The sequence below is a fragment of the Apus apus genome, chromosome 1 (assembly GCF_020740795.1).
Source record: "Apus apus isolate bApuApu2 chromosome 1, bApuApu2.pri.cur, whole genome shotgun sequence".
Lineage (NCBI taxonomy): Eukaryota > Metazoa > Chordata > Aves > Apodiformes > Apodidae > Apus > Apus apus.
In genome coordinates, this window is record NC_067282.1 from 31,992,680 (window position 1) to 32,012,819 (window position 20,140).

The 20,140-nt window shown below is 35.8% G+C and overlaps 1 protein-coding gene across 1 annotated transcript in view; it reads left to right on the plus strand.

Annotated features, from left to right (window-relative positions):
- Nucleotides 1–20,140, plus strand: part of VWA8 (von Willebrand factor A domain containing 8) — a 184,770-nt gene that overhangs the window by 38,548 nt on the left and 126,082 nt on the right. The window contains exons 6-14 of the mRNA XM_051609029.1: nt 550–714; nt 1,123–1,172; nt 1,502–1,610; nt 4,554–4,658; nt 9,956–10,087; nt 11,398–11,532; nt 11,612–11,689; nt 18,393–18,553; nt 19,722–19,835. Of these exons, the coding sequence (XP_051464989.1) occupies nt 550–714; nt 1,123–1,172; nt 1,502–1,610; nt 4,554–4,658; nt 9,956–10,087; nt 11,398–11,532; nt 11,612–11,689; nt 18,393–18,553; nt 19,722–19,835 (1,049 nt within the window). The remainder of the gene's footprint in view (nt 1–549; nt 715–1,122; nt 1,173–1,501; nt 1,611–4,553; nt 4,659–9,955; nt 10,088–11,397; nt 11,533–11,611; nt 11,690–18,392; nt 18,554–19,721; nt 19,836–20,140) is intronic.

The window sequence follows — 20,140 nt, forward strand, 5'->3', positions numbered from 1 at the left end:
CTTAAATGCAGATTTTAGTCTTCTTTTCAGTTAGAAGGGGGAAGGAAATAAAAACAAAAAAACTTGCACATGGTAACCCACTTATAATGTTTCAGAATAAAAATAAAATTTGTGGTCTGTTTATTTTCTGTTCTTTGCCTGTCCCTGCCCATGCAGGGAGGTTGGAACTAGATGATCTTTAAGATCCTTTCCAACTCAAACCATTCTATGATTCTATGAGAACAGTGTTGTAATGATACCTTTTCAACTTTGACCATGTGTGGTGTCTTTGGTCAAATTGCTACAGGCCTGAAAGTTGCACCTAATCAAACATTCTATCTGTGTTCATTTTGGAAGAACTTGCTTTTACTATTCACAAACTTGAGTAGTCCAGTGCTTTCTAATTCCTCTGAAAGATGAGAACATTATCACAGTTAGGTTGAACGGACCAGGACTGTTAGTCAATCTGCAGCTTAGTCATCCTAAGTTCTTAATAACATAATGGTTTGGTTTTTTGGTGTTTTTGTTTTGTTTTGTTTTCATCTTGTTGCTTTATTTTAATTAATTTAGGATCATACAAAATCAGAGTTAGATGCATGGAAGATTGTTCGGGTCAGTGAAGATTTTCGAGTGATAGCGTTGGGCCTGCCGGTACCGAAATATTCTGGTAACCCTCTGGATCCACCTCTTCGCTCTCGATTTCAAGCTAGAGATGTTTATCATCTGCCCTTTAAGGTAAGTGTCCTGGTAGAAGAGTTGGATTATATGTGCTGAGTAGAGCTAATATTTTGACATTATGTTTTACTTACGTCACATCTGAAAAGAATCCTTGAGTAATAAATGTAGTAGGTTTTGTACTGGGCCCTAATAAATTCCTGAAAAGCAAGCTTAGATTTGCCAAGGAATGCTACAGCAGAAAAATAACTTCTGTAAAACAATATAACCCTAGAAGAAAGATTTGACAATTTTTCTACTTTGTCGCTTTATTATTTTTTTTGGTAAAATTAATTCTATGTTAAGGAGTGAGGAGACTCCTCATGTCTAAATTAGAGGGAAAAAGAAAATGCCTCATACATCAGGAGCTATAACCCACAGTATGATCCCGATATTAATTTATTGAGCGATTTTATGTTCTATTTTCAGGACCATCTTCAGCTATTATATTCAATTGGACCAAACATTTCCACAGAGAGGTAATTTTTCATAATTAAAAAAATTAAAATGGAACAAATTAAGAACTGCGATGTCCTTTCAGGCTTCCATGCTATTTTTGCATCTTCTATCAGTGCATAGAAACCAGAACTGAAGAAGTTTTTTAATATGTGTGGGTGTGTGCTCATACAGCTTTTCATATGCAGCCTCCATATAATGAATCCTTAATGCTTTATAACTTAAATCACACCTTACTTACTTGTGCTGATAAATAGTTTCAGCATCTTATACTGTATATAACTTTTTAAGCTTTAGTATTTTAAATATAGATAACATGTATAAAACTATGTAATTACTTTTTCTTGTGCAGAATTTCTCAGCTCCTGTCTTTTGCTACAACTCTGTGTTCTCAAGAATCTTCTACATTGGGACTTCCAGATTTTCCTTTAGACAGCTTACCGGCTGCAGTTCACATTTTGGTATGTGCTTACACATGTGCTGTGAAACTGTATGGGCTTAAAATTTCTTAAAATTAGATCTGGATTATTCATGTCGTTAGAAGAAGATTAGCATGAACATCTATAAAATAAAACTAAAAAAGCTAAGGATGGTTTGAGGGAGAAAAGCCCCAGTTAGATCTGTCTTTGGATAATACTTTAACTGAGTATATAGCATAATAGTGGAGGACAAAGTGTTACATGACACAAGATTTGTAATGTGATTAAATGTATCATAATGATCAAAACGATGGGTTTTATTCTACTAAATCATCCTACCTGACAGTTTAGCTGATGATACCAGGGGGGTCAGTGAAGAGAAACAGAAATCACAACCTAAGTCCTTCTGATTTAATGATATGCATGTAAACCAGATTGCTTGTGTTGCTAAGACACCTGTTACTCTCCATTGACACCTAGGAGGCTTCAGAACAACTATTCAAATGTGGGCATAGGAGGCAGTGAAGTTGTATGAGATTAAGCCTGTGTTAGGTCTTTGGGTTGGCTGGTGGATTTGTAATGAACACAGACATGAAGGGTGACCTGGAGATGCTGGTTACACACACTTGAAGATACAATACTGTGGTCAGCTGTGGTCTACAGGGACATGTAACAATTCTGCACTTGCTGACTTCAGAGTGGCAGGTCAGGCAAGTCAGGACTAAAACCATGGCAGTCTTTTGGCTTTCCTGGACAGGCTTTTGTCCCTTGGACTTCATCATTACATGATAAAAAGTCAAAGTAAAACCAGAAGGTGCCTCCTGAAGGAAGTCAGGGAGATGATATCTGTATGAAGAGAGAGAGTGGTTGGTGCTCTTTTGCGTGCGGGAGGATGTGGTCAGCCCAGCAGGGTAGAATACTAGGACGTCTTTCTCAAACCCTCTTTCCAAGGTGCACGTGTCTGTAGACAGGACTCTCAGGATAATTCTCTTCTGTGTCTCCTGTGCAGTCATTTTATCTGTGGTAGTGCTCAGTGGCAGATGACTTCTATGTATTTTATTGGAATATATACATAAAAGCATACTAGTTACTTGTGTTGCTGTGGTGCTCAGTGCCCACAGTTGTGCTGGATACTTACAGACATAATTCTTCTCTGAATTAGTGATGCTATATCAAATGTTAAGAAGTGATTAAAATACAAGGTTCAAATTAAATGGTATTTAGAAGGCTTTAGGAAATAAATACATGTTAGATTTTAAAATAAATTACAACTTTTTATTCTTTGAGCCCTGTAGTGAAAAATTATTTTTAAACGAATGCCAGATGGCTTTCAGAGTAATGGAAAGAAAATGAGCCCTAAGTTATTATCTAAACTATGGAATTAAGGAAGCATTTTATTTTACATTAAGAGAATGTGAAGTGTTATCATTGTATGACAGTGTCTTTTTTAGGTAGATAAGTAATGTTTGTTTTAGAATCAGTTCTAATCACATTGTTTTCTAAGCCAACTGTTCTCAGGGATTCTAGCTACAGCACTTTCTCTTCAAATGCTGGGTCAGTGCCATCCCCTACTTCTAGCTTGGTTGATTTAACCGTTTAAAAGTGTGGATGGAATACAATGTAATGACTAGCACTTTATCTTTTATCATGGAATCAGACAGTCCCAAAATGTGATTCTTAGGTTGAAAACTCCTACCTCCTGAAGGGGATATTTTTTTTATAGGGTACTGTTCTGAAGAGACTAATTTCATATATGCCATTGTAATTATTATTCATTTGAGATAATGTGGGCAAATTTTATGTTATATCTTTGTATATGACAGAGGGCTTTAAAAATGCAATAAAGAGCTCCTTCATCCTTTAAACAGTACATTTGCTACAGTGCCTTAAATGGTTTATTTTTACTGATCTTTCTTTAATATGGGACATGATAAATAGTATTACTGATTATAAATATTAATTTAATTATGCATTTCATAAGACATGCATCTCCTGATTTCATTTCCAAGCAACTCTTCTTTCAGTTGCATGCATACATGAATTCAAGTATGTAACTGAAAGTCAGTTGGTTTTATTTGTATTATATTATTTATTTGCTACTCATTTTGATGAAGGCTTAAAAATGTAGTGCCAGTCCACTGACTTTAGTCATTAGTGTTACACACAAGTGGTCCTTAAAAATTCACAATGTTTTTTTTTTTAAAAAAAACCATCAAGCATTGCTTTAATGGTTTTTGAAGCACTTTCCCCCCACCATTAAATGCTTCATTCATATATATCTTGAGTATTCATAAATACACTTCCATTTCTTATTCTATCACTGTAACAAGATAATTGAATCTTTGTCTAGTTCAGGCATCAGCTAACAGAAGTTAGTACTTACAACTAGCAAGGAGATAGTAAAAGAAAAGAAGAGCTGTTTTCCATTTTGTGTAGAAACTGCAATCGTGCTTAGTAACTCATTTTAAAAAAAAACAGTTTTGATCAAACTGTTTAGAAATTTATAGGACTTGATATGTTAACTAGAATCTGTACAATGTAATAGAAGCAAAATTAAGTACTAAAAATTGCTGTGAATGAGTAGATTATTATTGTAATATAGATTTCTTGTCAAATCAATTATTTTCTAGTAGAAAGAATGAAACTCAGTTACCTGTGGTGGGATTTGTCTCTTCTAACCTTAATGTCTTTGGGTATCTGATCCAGTCACTGTAGCTTCCATTTATGCACAGGAAAGTAAGTAGTTTTCAGGACACAGTCCTTCTAATGTGCTTTAGACTTTCATATTATATCATTATATGTCATTGCACCTGAGAAATGCCTGTTTTGATGTTTGATGGAATACTGCATGTGGTGGTCGTTGTTATATTGTTCTTACAGTTCTGTTTTTTTTTTTAAGTTCAGGCTTTTCAGGTTAGTGACTGATGATAGAATGATTATCCAATAATATATTTTTTTTAATTTTTATTTTTCAATTTGAATTAGGATTCCTTTCCTATGATGTCAGTCCAGCATGTTATTGATCGGCTTTACCCCTACAATGTTTTCCTTGGAAAGGAAGGCAAGACTGCAGTCAAAGATGCCTTAAAAGTAAGTATTACACATATGTATTATAATTCCAGGGAGTGGTGGGTTACGATGGTAGTTCTCATGACTAATGTTACTTCACTACATCTGTAAAAAAAAAAGAAAACTTAGGTAAATTAAATGGCTACACTATTGCAAATGCATTTTTAAAAAGCCAAAGCTTCATAAGCTGATAGTTTTCAGTATAGTGAAAGGTGAAACCCCTGTATTCTGTAGAAGAGTTAGAGCTTAGTTCGAGACTATGGAAAAATTATGTAAGTGCTTAATTATCTTGAAATAAGTTACTTATATGGTTAAGGTAGTCATATGCTTAAAAAATACCTCTGGCATTTGACCTTGAATAAAAAATACTAAAATGACAGTAGAGATTACATCCTCAGTATAGCATGATTGTAGGTTGTCTCTGTGTTTGTTCTGTGTTAGCTCTTTGTTGCTTCTTGTTGGTCAGAGCTGTTTTGTTGTTTTATCCATGTTTAATAATAGCTTCTAAAGCCTATCATTATGCGGAGTTATTCCATTCATCCGTTTCAAACTTTAGCACAGTGTTGGCCTTCTTTCAATTTTGAATTGTTGTAGGAGTTCTGTATGTTGCTGAAAATTGGCAATCACGGTTATCCATATCTTTCAGTCCCAAAGATTTGAAGTTATTTGCGTGTTCATAATTAGAAATAACCAACTTTGTAGCTAGCGAATTTTTGTTTTTCCTAAAACCATGCCTATGTGTTAGGTAAATGTTTCTAGCCCGTCCCTGGTGACACCTCCCATATACTGCCTTTTTGCAATGGAGCTAAGTAATTAATTCCCTGTTTAACTAGGCTGTTCTACTTGTCTGAGTTTTGGGATGGACAGTCCTTGCATTTGAATGAGGTTGTCCTGAATGACCTGCTAGCTTTCATGAACCTTCATAGCTGTCTGCTGTGGGGTCCTACTTAGCACTTCTCTGAATAAGACAACCTGGCCTGAAAACCAGGATCTGTAGTTGATGTTGCTTGCCTTCATCACTCCCTCTCGGGATTTTGAACTCCATTATTTTATGGATGCTACAGCCAAGGCTGCTGTTGATGCCATATCCACAACCAATTTTTCCTTGCTTCCTTGTTTATAAATAGCAAGAGCTTGTCTGTGCATCACCCCTGCCTCGCCAGGGCAGCACCTCTGCTGAGATGTTATTCCAGGCAGCCCCAGGAATCTAGATTGATTGTGTCATGCTGTGTTGCCTTTCCACCACATGCCAGCATGATATGAAGTTGCCCAAAAGAACCGTGGTTTGGATTGAAACACAGAGTCCTTTCTGTTAGTAGAGCAATATCAGTCACTTCTGTTCTTAATATGCCTTTATTTTAAATACTTTATGTCATTTTGTTTCCCCTATCAGTTATAGATAGTGAATATGTTCAGTACCATGAGCTTCCTCCATATATCAAGTGTCTATGTTAATTTTCCTTTTTTTTAATGCTCTTCCTCATCACTACTTAAATGAACTTTTTGCGTTATGCCAACAAGTACATATATTTTTATTTGGAATTTAATTCTATTTGCACACAACAAATCTTGTTAAGCAATGAACCTTTGGAAATACAGAAAATAGCTGGTTGTACTGAAGCACTTCTGTTTATGATATTTTAGTAATAGCAGTGCTGGAAATGTATTAAGTATGGGTAAGAAATTATTTTTTTCCATTCTACAAGAAACGTGAGGAAGGGGGTCTGGCAGAAGCAAGATGAATTCTTACTCTACTTCCCTTCAGATTTCCAAAGAGCCCAGCTAATACTTGCCATGGAATACTCTCTCTGTAACACCATACACTTAGGAAATACTAATCTAAACTGGGAGGTGTTGAGAGTTGAAAGAAGAAATGCTTAACGTGTATTTGCAATTGATGGGTTAATTTGTGTGAGTGGAATAATTTCTTAACATCATCTAACATATAAAGAGAAAACAAATTTCAGATAATAAATTGTTACGTTTAGGCATCAGACTTGGAGACAGATACGGGCAAGCAGTGATCTAGCTGATAATGTGTCTTAGTTTCAGGATGTCTTCCTTTCCAGTCACCTGTCAGAGCTGAGAAGCAAGGTAGCCAGCAGTTAGGCTAAACAGCTACCTTGGGCAGCTGCTAGACCCTGTGTGTATTTCTTGAAGAGATCATATTTTTCAGGCACTGTCTTCCCAAACATTGTATTAAACTTGGGTAAATCTTGTGTGCCTCCTTGCTCACTGAGACTCCACCAGCACCTAATTATTCCGTGTAATTTTATTCTTAATAATGAATTAATGTGAAATACTGGCTTACACCTGCCCTGTGAGTGAAACTACTTTGTGACAGTGTTAGTCTTGGATGTGCAAATCTCCTGTTGAGTGGATCTAGTTAAAACCTGTTTTAGGCTTAATTCTATCTGTCAACCAACTCTTTCATTTGATACAAATATAGCTCCTTGTGTCAAACTAGTTAGCACTGAAAAAAGTGTTCATGGTTTGCACACTAATCCAGCATCAACAGTGATCTTGAGAGCTGTTTATCACACAGAGCATTTGTACAAGGGCTAAAGTTTGCAGCATTAATTAGTTCATTAGCTTGCAACAGATAAGACAGAAGTACCAAAATAAATTTGAGAATGATGTGCCTTTGTGCACCATTACTTGAAGCTTCTGCACTTTGGGAGCTATCGATTTGCATTCTGATTCTTAAACAAGATCTTAGATGATCTTGCCATGGAAGCTTTATTTTTTGCCTTTAAAATTATTCTGTACTTGCATGAAATATTGGCATGACAAATTATTTTACTAGATGAATGTTTGAAATATTATTGCAGAAATTAAGTAAACATTTATTTAAGCTTTTTCTATAGAAGTTTTAGATATGGAGAACTCACTACTTTCATGGAAAGTAGCCTCCAGTTAAACATTCCCAAACAATAAAATCAAGCACATAGGATGTCTTCCACATTATTCAAGTTTTATTGATAGGCATTTATAAAAATGGTCATCTTCATTTAGGCTGAGTTTGGAGGCTCATAAGAGACTCCAATTGTTTCATACATCTTTATTGATTGTTCCATAAGATTTAAGTATTTTACTTCAGATTCATCAGAGATTTTGGTTTTCCTTGTTTTTAATTCTCACATGCCTTTTGTGTGCCTTTTTTCCCCAGTCTTGAAAAAAAACACTTTTTTGTTTGTTTGTTTTGCCCTTCTACTCAGGAGACTCCTGCCATCAGATTTTAGATGTAGCATATAGATCAGATCCATAAATGAGCAAGTCCCTTTTAGCCTACTATCCAAGTGTTTAACTGAGCTCTAAGATCCTTCTAGAATTTTTCTTATATTTTTTTTCATGCCTTGATTAGTTCTGTCTTTATTGTCTTGATCTTATATCAGACGAAAGATTGCTCGTTCCCTTAGGCTCATTTTTGTAGTAGCTCATTTTTGCAGTAGCTCATTTTTGCACTCACTTTAATCTTATCTGCCCTCTTCCTCAAAACTGTTTCACTGCCTTGAAGAAAGGAATCTTCAATCTAGAGAGGCACTCTGTCATAGACAGTGGGCTAATAGTTCAGAAAACGGAATCTTATTTTTTGTCTAGACAATTCAGTTCACTTCCGAGATATTTCTGTTGCACATTTTGGTCTAAGGAAGGACCTGTTTATATTTTATTCCCGCCAAAGTAATTTGTAATCCCTGGGGTTTTACATTAATGAATGCTCTTAGTGCCAGTACATACTATTGTAGTGGAATCTATCCTCCAGACTGTCATCATCTGTCTTCCTTCCTTCCTTCCTTCCTTCCTTCCTTCCTTCCTTCCTTCCTTCCTTCCTTCCTTCCTTCCTTCCTTCCTTCCTTCCTTCCTTCCTTCCTTCCTTCCTTCCTTCCTTCCTTCCTTCCTTCCTTCCTTCCTTCCTTCCTTCCTTCCTTCCTTCCTTCCTTCCTTCCTTCCTTCCTTCCTTCCTTCCTTCCTTCCTTCCTTCCTTCCTTCCTTCCTTCCTTCCTTCCTTCCTTCCTTCCTTCCTTCCTTCCTTCCTTCCTTCCTTCCTTCCTTCCTTCCTTCCTTCCTTCCTTCCTTCCTTCCTTCCTTCCTTCCTTCCTTCCTTCCTTCCTTCCTTCCCTCCTTCCTTCCTTCCTTCCTTCCTTCCTTCCTTCCTTCCTTCCTTCCTTCCTTCCTTCCTTCCTTCCTTCCTTCCTTCCTTCCTTCCTTCCTTCCTTCCTTCCTTCCTTCCCCATCTTGCTCTTGGAATTCACATTTTACTTCTTGTGAAACAGTTCAGTTCTCTTGTTCCTCCAAAAATTCTCTTTCCTTCCCATGCAGAGTACCTTCAAGAAAGATCAGTTGCCTATGTTTAAACATAAAATTTTCGTAGGCTCATGTTCCAGCATGGTAATATACAGTGTTGAAGAGCCTAAGTGTTCATATGAATGCATCTTAATTTTCTTTCTAAGCTTTAAATAGGTGGTTCTGTGAATCCTAGTAGTAATAAAGCTACATGCTTTTTAAGAATTATGTTACATTGCTGACTTATGTTTTAAAAAATTGTGTTTTCTAAGGTTTTTATGTCTTGGATAATACTCCTTTTTCTCTTGTTTACTCAGCTTTCACGCTGTTGAATAAAATGTCTCTATGAGTTCAGTAATTTCAGTTAGTGGTGCTTTTTTGTGCGTAAATCCCCTTATATGACTTCCTTTTCCCCAACAAAATAGATTTTTTACAGATTTTTTAAATTTTTTTAATGCTTTCTATATGCACCACAAAACAGCATACAGCTCAAAAGAGGATTGGGAAGACAAATGTCCCATTTTTTGCCCCTAATATACCCAGAACATGCTGAAGGCTTAATTTGTACAGGTTGTCCTTAATTTTCATTTTATGAAAAGGCTGTGGAGCTAAGTAAACAAAATGTTTGATTGTTATTTTTATTGGTTGCCCAATGTTTTAATCTGTAATTGTTTATAATTACCTGCAGAAATAGGTGATCTATATTTACCCATGCTGAAGGCTATCGTCTGTTTCCTTCATTATTTCAATCTGCCAGGCTGAGTCACCATAAGACGTTCTGACTTTTTCTCTGTCACTACAGTCAGAATAAGTAGATGATATATGATCTTTTTGCTTTGCTTTTAGATGTAAAATATATAGGCTAATGAGAATGTGAACGTAAGTGCATGTATTAGAAGTTGAAGTAAAAGGGTTTAGGACTTCACAGGCAATGAATCTTCAGTGTGCCTTTGGCCCTATTTGCAGAACCAACAATTTAAAAAACCAGAAGCCTGTATTTAATAATCAATTTCCTCCACCCCCTAATACTACAGCGTTTTGAGCTTCAAGATTCAGAGAGAAGCTTGCTTCCCAAAAAGATTACAAAAGTAGAAAGTGTAAATGGAAACAAACCCTTCCAGGCTGATGTAACTGTCCAGATTGGTGAAAAAGAAGTGACATTTCAGGTATGAATTATATTTAATCAAACTATATATGTTTTTAGATGTCATTAATTGTTTTCATCTCACTGAGAATTTGACACACTTGGTGCTAAAAGTCATTTGCATTGAACGTTTTTTGGTAGCATAATGCATGATACTTACTAGAAAAGCATTTAGATATTGGAATATTAGATTATGGATACACAAGATTTTATTTGTAAATAAATTCATGCTTCCCCTACATGTGATTCATTTAAGTTTCTTGTGTTAAAAAAATGCTGAATAAAGGATGTAACAAAGCCTCTAATTTTAATAATTTTAGTTGGATTAGAATAACACAGACTACTGGTGATGCTCTTGGTGCTGCTTTCCCTTTTTCTTTTAATAAAAACAATAATATATCTTTCTCCACACTTCAAATAAAATCTAATGAGTACTTGGTAATGTTCTGACACAGGATGTTGGGAAAATGGAGCAAAAGTAATCACACTGGATATGATTAGTTTGAATTGCTTCCAATGAATTTTATTACCTGTTATGTGATGAAATAAGGTCTTCTTCAGGAAACAGATGCTGATCTGAGAATTTGAAGTTCAATTGGGACAATCTAGAGACCTTATAAAGAAGTTGAATTAGGGGGAGTCAGAGAGAGATGAAATTAACATGGGTGAGGAACATCCTCAGGGAGTTTGTACCATGTCAAAGTGAAAAGGGGAATTTGTCAAGAAAAGAGGAGTCTATAGGGGCGTGATTCAGCTCTTCTCTGAGGGGAAGATTTTTGCTTTCATTTTATGTGTAAGGGATACCTTCTGAAAATACTGTAAAGTGTCTCTTTGGGAACAAGAGGACATAAGAAATTTGCAGGTGAAATGTTTCACACACTAGAATGGGAAGTGAAAATGGAGCAAGTGCCTTAGGGTGGGGAATGATTGAAACATTCCAAAGTTCTGGTCAGAGTAGCTCCTCCAGATTTTCACAGTACATAGTGCTCTTTCTCTTCCATATTTCCCAGATGAATAATAAATGTTAGTGATTTAGGTTTTGTGTCTAACATGAACAGCCTCAAGTTCTTTGCTAACCTCAGTACTATAGTTTAATTGGTTCACATTTTGTTATTTTTTTCATAAAGAGTGGTGAAGGAGGTGTGAAGGATGTTGTCTATTAGAAATTGTCTGTTCTAATGTTTATAAGTTGAAAGGTTTAGATTTGATGAATGACAGTCATGAGCAAAATGTTATAGTAATTTTGGAAAAATGTAGCCCAGTCCACACAAAGCCTAGAGTTATCAAAGTATAGCTTATTTAGTGTTTTGATGTATTTTTTTGTCCTTATAGGTTCCAGCTGGGACTGGGCTGTTAAAAAGGCATCCTCAATCAGATACTTTCATAAGGACTTCCAGCCATAATCAACTGTTGGCAGAAATGATGCAATCCCATATGGTTAAAGACATGTGTTTAATTGGAGGAAAAGTAAGAATTGAAATTTCTTTTCTTCCTCCTTCCCCATGTTCCTTAGAATGTAATCTAGTTCTTATTTTTAACTTTTTAGGGCTGTGGCAAAACAGTTATTGCTAAGGAGTTTGCTGATACACTGGGATACAGCATAGAACCTATAATGCTCTACCAGGTAGGTCAACTATCTGCTGAGGGTCATGCTTTAAATATGATCTAAACTACAATACATAGACATGTATTCTTTATATATTCTCTCTCTCTCACTGGGAGTTTAAAAGCTGCAGCTATGTTAATTTACAGCTGCAGCTTTTAAAGTCACTAATAATCACTGATACAGGTTAAAAAAATGAAGGAAATAAAGGATTATGAAGATTTCAAAGACGATATATCAAGTTTTCTGATCATTATAGAGCATTTTTTACTCTTTGTATTAGAACACTCATCTAGTATCTTATTGCAGGCCTAAATAGAAAGGGTACTGTACAGCAATATAAATAGTACAATATTATTACATACAAACCAGCACTGATCCTGCTTTCCTTGGATTTTATTGACTTTGTTGTGAATGTGAAAGAGAGGTAATCTAAATAAAATGTAAGGAGAACAGTGGTCTTTCTCCTAGCCACAGAGAACTGACAGCTCATTCTGTGACTTGCCATGACTGAGTGTCACGAAGAAAACTCTGTCTTTTGTGTCTTTTCATTTTTGGATTTTTTTTCCCATTTGGATATATCGTGCTTTTAGGTCAGAGTGATGACCACTTATAACTCATGCATATTAAATGCCTCTGGAAGACCTTTTGTCTTCCCTTTTTTTTTCTATTTTTCCATATGCTATTTAATCTTACAATGGGTTTCTCCATTATCAAAACTGTTTCTTTATTACATTGAGAATACAGAATGGCTTTTATGTTTCTGGAGAATATATTTTACAGGTTTTTTATATTCCATAGGTTTGATATTCTTTTTTTAATGTATTTTTTCTGTCAAGGTTGCCTTTGTCTTCTTAACTGTTTTATCTGATGTCTTAACATGGAATGCTAAACAAGACTATAAATTCTGTGCCTTTTTTTATATTGCTGTTAAGTCTGACGATTACAGTTGTGGGACTGTATTGCAGTACAGATTAGAAGATAAGGTTTCTTGTTTAAAACTGTTTCATCCTAAGAAATAGAAAGTGATGGCTGCTGTTTAAAAGTAATATATACATATTACATTCAATGAACTTTAACCTCACTATTCATAGGTGCTGTAACAAACAGATAGTAATTTTCTGCCCTTAGCCTAATTGATACTGATTTATTTATGTTGTATCTTAGTACAGATGTGGCTTTAAAGATAAGTGTGAGGAGCAGTGCACATTAACATTGCTTGTGAGATGCACAGGCAGCTGACATATTTGCCTTATAATGCCAGTCATGGAGTAGAATGACAAGAAAGAACTGTAGAAGTCGTAAGGGTGTTCACAGGCTTTGAAGGTGGTGGCAAGGACCTTATTGTTCTAGCTACATTTTTCATGAGTCAGAGGGAGAAATTTACGGTACTTGAGAAAATATTGTTTTTTAAAGAGTGAATGTTTTTACTGAGTAAAATGTACATTTTGTATTTTAAAATATTGTAAGAGAAGTAGTAATAATGGTTTCAGGAAGGTTGGATGTACAGAATAATAAGGAAATGAAGGGTTTGAAGCTGTCATTTGTCTTGAAGTAGAGTAAACATGGCACAGTGGGGCTGCTGTATATTTAGGGGTTTTCTCTTTGAATCCATTCGGCCAGTGCTTCAGTCTTTTGTTAGAGCACTAAAGGTTTTTTGCACACTCCAAGCTCTGTCATGTTCAACGGTGATCTCCCATAGGCCGTGGTTGCTCAGCATGTGTTTGGAAAGAATTGTCAGTCTTAGATCTTGATACACTCTAACCTTATGACAAAAACTGAAAAATCACAAGATTAAAAAGTGGAATTAATTAATCTACTAGCTTTCCACAGTAGGGATCACACATGCAAAGTTTTCTCCATAACTTTCAGGAATGAAAACACTCTCATATAAAATATGAAGTCAAGAGTCTCCCAATGAGTCAAAAATACAGAAAATATCGCAGGATTTACAGTTGAAAGTGGTAACTGGCAATGCTGCAGGGGAACATTAGCATCAGATTTAATGCAATATATTGGTCTCTTTCTTCCATCTCTTTGCATATATATACAATTTTCCTTGGCAGCAGGGAGACCTCCAAAGGAAGAAATGGCAGTGGCAGCTGATTTGGAAGTGCAGTGGCATGTGGGGACAGACATGACAGAAATGGGTGATGAGGCTGAAGGGTTGAAACAGACAACAATTGAGAGAAAATATAAAAGAGAAATATTACTTGTGATGAAAAAAGACAGTCCATTTTATGTTTTCCTGCATGGCTCAGAACCTCTCCAGGCAGGATCCCACTGCTTTTCCTTCCCCCTATGTGGCTTCAGCCGATAAAGGCCCAGACTCTGAAACTGTGTCTGCACAGATGGAGTCAGACAGATGACTTGTGCCCTTTTCTTATGCTTTAATGTGGCCAGGTGCAAGCAGATTTGGGTTCCAACGTTATGTAGCCTCATCAATGCAATGTTGTGTTTGTAGTAATATACATGGATTCCCAGCAGTGTCTGTTACCTTCAGTATAGTGGTACAGTAAGGTAGGTGTGTAGAGTCTGAGCCTGCACTGAGTGTGTCCAGCTGGCCTGCATATTTCTCTCTGCAGTTATCACTGTAAACATTTTTTAATCATCCCAGGAAAATAACTTTTGAAACTTGACAAACTTGCTTAAGTACAGGCACACTCTAGCCTTTTCCTTGCATGCAATACATTATTGGGCACTCACCAGCAAAATTAGCTAGTTACTTAGTTAAGGACATGGCCACTATTTTTCAAGATCCTACCTCTAACTAGAATGGCTTTGCTGAATAGGAGAAGACTTTGTTTTTGGAGACATGAAAAGAACCGACAATGAAATGAGTCACTCAGTAAACATAATTTAGAAAGATCCATAATTCCTACAGAAATGCAACCTAGGCCGAGGGTTTGAAGTATTTCCTACTGCAGTGAACCTTTCCTTTGGTTTCATCAGGGTTTGATCAAGTTCAAAGGGCAGAGGGATTTTATAGAGAGGCTTTTTGGTGACATCAAACACTGTGGTTAAGGCAAAGAAATCACTAACTGTGAGCTTATTGTTCACTATAAATTCCTGTGTAGAAAAGTCTGTGTAAGATCCATGTGTGTATCTATACGTACAGATATTTCCTATTTACAATGTCTTACATAATCTCAAAAGTTTTTACAGGAAGCAGTGTATAGAAAATGACAATGTAGTTGAGCTATGCATCTTCTGATAAATTTTAAGAATGCATTTGTTTTTCTTAAAGCATGTAATAACCTATCAGGAGCTTTGCATAGCAAAGTAAGAGCATAATTCAATGATGGAGAAGACGTTAAATGTATTAATTCATACAGTAATTCATCAATAAAGGCTATGACAAGTTTGATAATGCTATACATTTAGCTGATTTTTCTGCTTAGGTTATAGAACCATAGAATGGTTAAGGTTGGAAGGGACCTTAAAGATCATCAGGTTCCAACCTCCCTTCTATGAGCAGGGACACCTCCCTCTAGACCAGGCTGCACAAAGCCTCATCCAACCTGGCCTTAAACACCTCCAGGGAGGGGGCTTCCACAGCCTCCCTGGGCAACCTATTCCAGGGCCTTACTACCCTCATGGTGAAGAATTTCTTCCTGATGTCTAACCTCAATCTCCCTTCTTTCAGTTTAAAACCATTACCTCTTGTCCTATTGCTGCCCCCTTTTGTGCAAAGCCCCTCCCCAGCTTTCCTGTAGCCCCTTCAGGCACTGGAAGGCTGCTGTAAGGTCTCCATGGAGCCTTCTCTTCTCCAGACTGAGCAGCCCCAACTCTCTCAGCCTGTGCTCGTAGGAGAGGTGCTCCAGCCTTTTGACCATCTTTGTGGCACTTCTCTGGACCCTCTCCAACAGCTCCACATCATTTCTGTGATGAGCGCTCCAGAGCTGTACACAGTTCTCCAAAATTGTTCAAAAGGTGTCTCTGTTTTCTTGAGAGAAGTGCACCGTATTGTCCTAAACCCATTTCCTAACCTAAGAAGGCTTTTATTTGTCTGGTGGTTGATTTTTTGTTTTCCAATATTTTCTGCAGCACAAAATTAAGTGGTGGGGCACTTACCCTTGGTCTGGAGCAATAGCACAGTTTTTCTTTAGGTTCTGTGAAGAATTCTTAGATTTTTTAAATGTATATAATGTTTACTTTTAGTTGCTTCATCATTCTTTCTAGCTGAAATTAAAGGGCTTGAATAGTGTGAAAATGCATAGCTCTTTATATTGATTTTGCAGAAAAAAAAGCCTGTAACAGCTTTTTTGTTGTTAGATGAGAATTGAATTTACCTAAACCAAAGGTTCCCAAACCTTCTGAGCCCATAGATCATCTCTTACACTAACAGTTGGATCAGAGAAAATTGCTGTCTCATTTGTGATATCTGACATCATGATATGGATTTCTAATTATATGAAATTCCATGTAAGTGAATTGCTGACAAAGGAAACTCACCCTGATTAGGAAAGGTTCGTTTTCATGTTGTCTCTTAGCGCAGTTAAGCAACAGTAAGTGAGAAGCAGCAGTCAGGTAGTTCTTTGTGGACTTTAGTGAGGAACTTCTGGTTTGTTCTAAAGAAAACATTTTCTCCCCCAGAGTTTCATGGAAAAAAAAATAATAAAATAAACTGATGTTAAAACAGTTTTCCAGCAAGTTGCTCCTTTTCTTGCCCAGCAAAAACAGTCTTTTGAGCACAGCACTAGTGTTTGTGTACTGTGAAGTTTTTGTTTCTAGGATTTATTTTTATTTCTCTTTTTTTGCATGACATCATAATTATTCTTTACAAATTCCTTCCAGTTTGTTATTTCAGAAATACTAACAAAATATGAGCCCAAATTGGCATGAAAAGCAGGAAACATATTTTTTTTTTCACCTCATAATGCCAAGAACACAATTATCACTGCAAGCCATGAAAAACAGCAAGACTGGAGGCTTGCATTGCTATAGCTGCTAAAGTGAGTGAGACAGATGTTAACCTATTTTCTTCCTCTCCTAAAGTTATTTTTTCCTGCATACAAGATATTTTAGACAATAAACAACAGTGTAGAACATGTAAGTTATAATAACTGTTACAAATTAAAATAAGCATTTTGTTTCACAAGACGATATAATGTTGCCATTACTGCGCTCAAAATAAGGGGGGGAAATAAATTCATGTAGTTCTATTGTCTCCCCTCCGAAGGGAGAGATTTTATTGAGTATTATAATACTGTATCTCGTCATCTTACTTTTTAATATCATATATTGAGAATTGGTTTACAGTAAATAAATAGAAACAATAAATCTCTGGGCAGATACTTAGCCATAAAAATATCCCTTCCAGAAATGGTGCAGGTATTAGGAAATGATACTTCTGTTTAATGCATCACTACATTGAATCTCATTCAACCATTAAAATTACGATATAAGAATTCATTTAATATTTCAGAAAATATTTCTCAGCAATATATTATCTAATTTTATCTTCTGAAAATTAATGCATGTTTCCCAAGTCGTCATTGGAATTACAGATGGACATTCTGTGTCTAAGCTCCAGATCAATTCATGCTGTACCTGGTTCCATACCTCTAAAGGTGAATTGTCAGAAGGTGTGGTAATTAAATGCAAAGTTATACAGCATTTATCAGCTACTGAATGCACGCTTCTGATGGAAGTCCTAAACCCAGTTTTTTCTTAGGCTTTGATAAAATGTTTCACATTCTGCTTTTAGTCTAATTCATTAATAAAATAGACCAAACACAGCAGTGAAAAGCCAGAAATTCCGCAATAAAAGTATGGTCTGGTTTTGTGGATTTGCATGTGGGGCTTTAAATTATACAAATGTGGAAGCACTGAAGAAACCAGGCTTTGTCCTGTTATTTTAAGGCTTTTAAGGAAGTGTAGAAAGAGGAAATGATTCAAGCCATATGACGTAATGTGTTCTATTTTTATTCTTTAAAGTTCAAAGGGCTTATAGCTGTGAAAATAACATAGGCAAAAGCTACGGCTACAATATAAAATATTTTTCTATCTGATTTTAGGTTGATTTCTGTTCATAGCACAGGCTGAGGAAGAAATTTCATCTTCCAGGTCACAAAATAGCTACTATATTTTTGTTGCTCTACTGCTGCCTGTTATAATGGAACATCTAAAATAGACATGCCAGAGGATATGCTAGATTTCGCCTTTGGTTTTGATTCATCCCTTAAGTATTATTTTTTATATGTTATGTACTTTTGATATTTAGTGAGTTACTGACTTCTTTCTTACACTGTCCTTTATTCTCTGATGCTTCCACTGCATTTTCCTGCTGAGAGGTGTAATGTCACACTGGTTTGTGTCCAAGATTAAATGATGAAATCTTTGTTCTTTCAGGTGATTACTTCTATATTAAATAAATGACTGTTGTTTGTTCCAGGTGTAAATTGCTGCCCCCTTCTGTACACAGAGCTGTGTACAAGTTATCCTATACTTTCATTAAGGAGGGGGGAAGGCATTTGTTCTGGTTTCAGAGAGGTCATATTGGCAAGTATAGAACTTCCAAAGACTATTTATTGTAGTGTGTGTGTAGATTTGTGTGTGTATTTCTAATACTCTTCGGAAAAGTAATTGAAGATTGCCTGATAATCTTAGTGGGGTAAATTCTTAGGGAAAACAGAATGCAGTTGTTAAAGGAGAAAACAGGTATTTGTAGATGAAGAAAACAGAACATAAATATATTCTTCTGATTAATTGATACTTACAGGATATGACAGCTAGAGATTTGCTGCAGCAGAGGTATACTCTTCCTAATGGAGACACTGCTTGGAGACCATCACCACTTGTTACTGCTGCCCTGGAAGGAAAGCTTGTTATTCTTGATGGCATTCATCGAATTAACCCTGGCACTCTAGCTGTACTTCAAAGGTCAGAATGGGAGCATGGTGATGCTGGGGTGTGCGTGATCTGTTCGTTGAGCACATGCACACTGAGCAATTAAGTTCCTTCTGGGGAATATGACTTTATGACTTCAGGAATACTGTAAAAATCAAGCTGCACATTGCAGTCTCATAGAATATGTAATCCTCAGTCTTTACATACTTAAAAGCAGAAGCAATTCTTCTGTGTTCTTTATAAATCTGTAACAATGTAGGGCATTTCTACTCTTCATAAATAGAGAATATAAATCTGAATTGAAGAGCAAGTTAGATTTTACTCTAAACTTATGAAATCTAAAAATCGGTAATATTAGCACAATGATTTGAAAGTGCAAGATGTCAGAAAATGTTCACAGTATTTTAATGCATTTTGCTTCTAAATAGAATGTGAACATTACAGTTACATGTAAAAGCATACTTTATATTGAATGCAAAGAGCTCTTTCTAAACATTATTTCATAAAACAAACAAAAAAATTAAGCTTTGCAGAACAGAAGCGGTAATAGCAAATACTATTTTAATTTTTCTGCGCACGTTTTCATGTGCCCACTTTCTATGCTGCCTTTTGCAAACTTAAAGGACACCATCAGCTTTAAAAGCACGTTGCAGCAAAACTGTTTTTTGCCTTCTTTTGTTATATACATATGAAGAAGGCAGAAGAGAAAACTATGCTTGCCTGTTTTTTCCTGGTTTTGTTCAATTTAGCTTTGCCTTCTGAATTTTTTTTCTGGACATGCATTATATCTAGTCAACTTCTGGGTAAACAAAATAAAAGCTGGGTCTGTATGTATGTTAATCATTAAAGCCTACCGAAATATATTGCTTCAAGAAACAAAACAGAAGTATATTACTTGGTACAAGTATAGGAAAATGGCTCTTTCATGTCATTTAAGCACACTCTACTGGTAAGACAGAATTTTTCATTTAATTACTATATTTGTTTAAAGTAAGTTGCTTAACTGACTATGCACTGAAACTGTTTACTTATGCATATTATTTTATCTACATGCCTGGGTGCATCTTTAATCGGTATAGCTTTTTCCTTTTATGATGACCCATGTTGACTAAGGAAGCATTTTTTAAAAAAGTGTTAGTTAATGTAACTATTTAAAAAGTAATCAAAGGTCAGATAAAGCTAATTCTGTTTTTTCAAACAGACTAATACATGACAGAGAACTGACTCTCTATGATGGCACCAGATTGTTAAGAGAAGATAGATACCGAAACTTAAAAGAAGAATTACAGATCTCTGATGAGAAACTACAGGAAAGGTAAAGTGTCAGTTATGACTATAGAATGCAAACAGCATTTCATCCTGTAAAGAGCTTAATTTTTTTCCTTTTTTTTTTACAAATACATCATGCAAAATGCTTACCTATTAAATCGATACCTTCTAATCACTAAGAGAAACATTTCAAACATCAGTTTCCTCATAAGTTTTCTTTCCTTTTGTGGCATGAGAAAATTATATCCTGTTTAGAGTGCTGGAACTAAAAGGAAAGCATTCAATATTCTTTAAGGGAAGGAGCTAAAAATGGAAGAGAAATTTTAAGTATATAAGAATATAGATACCGAG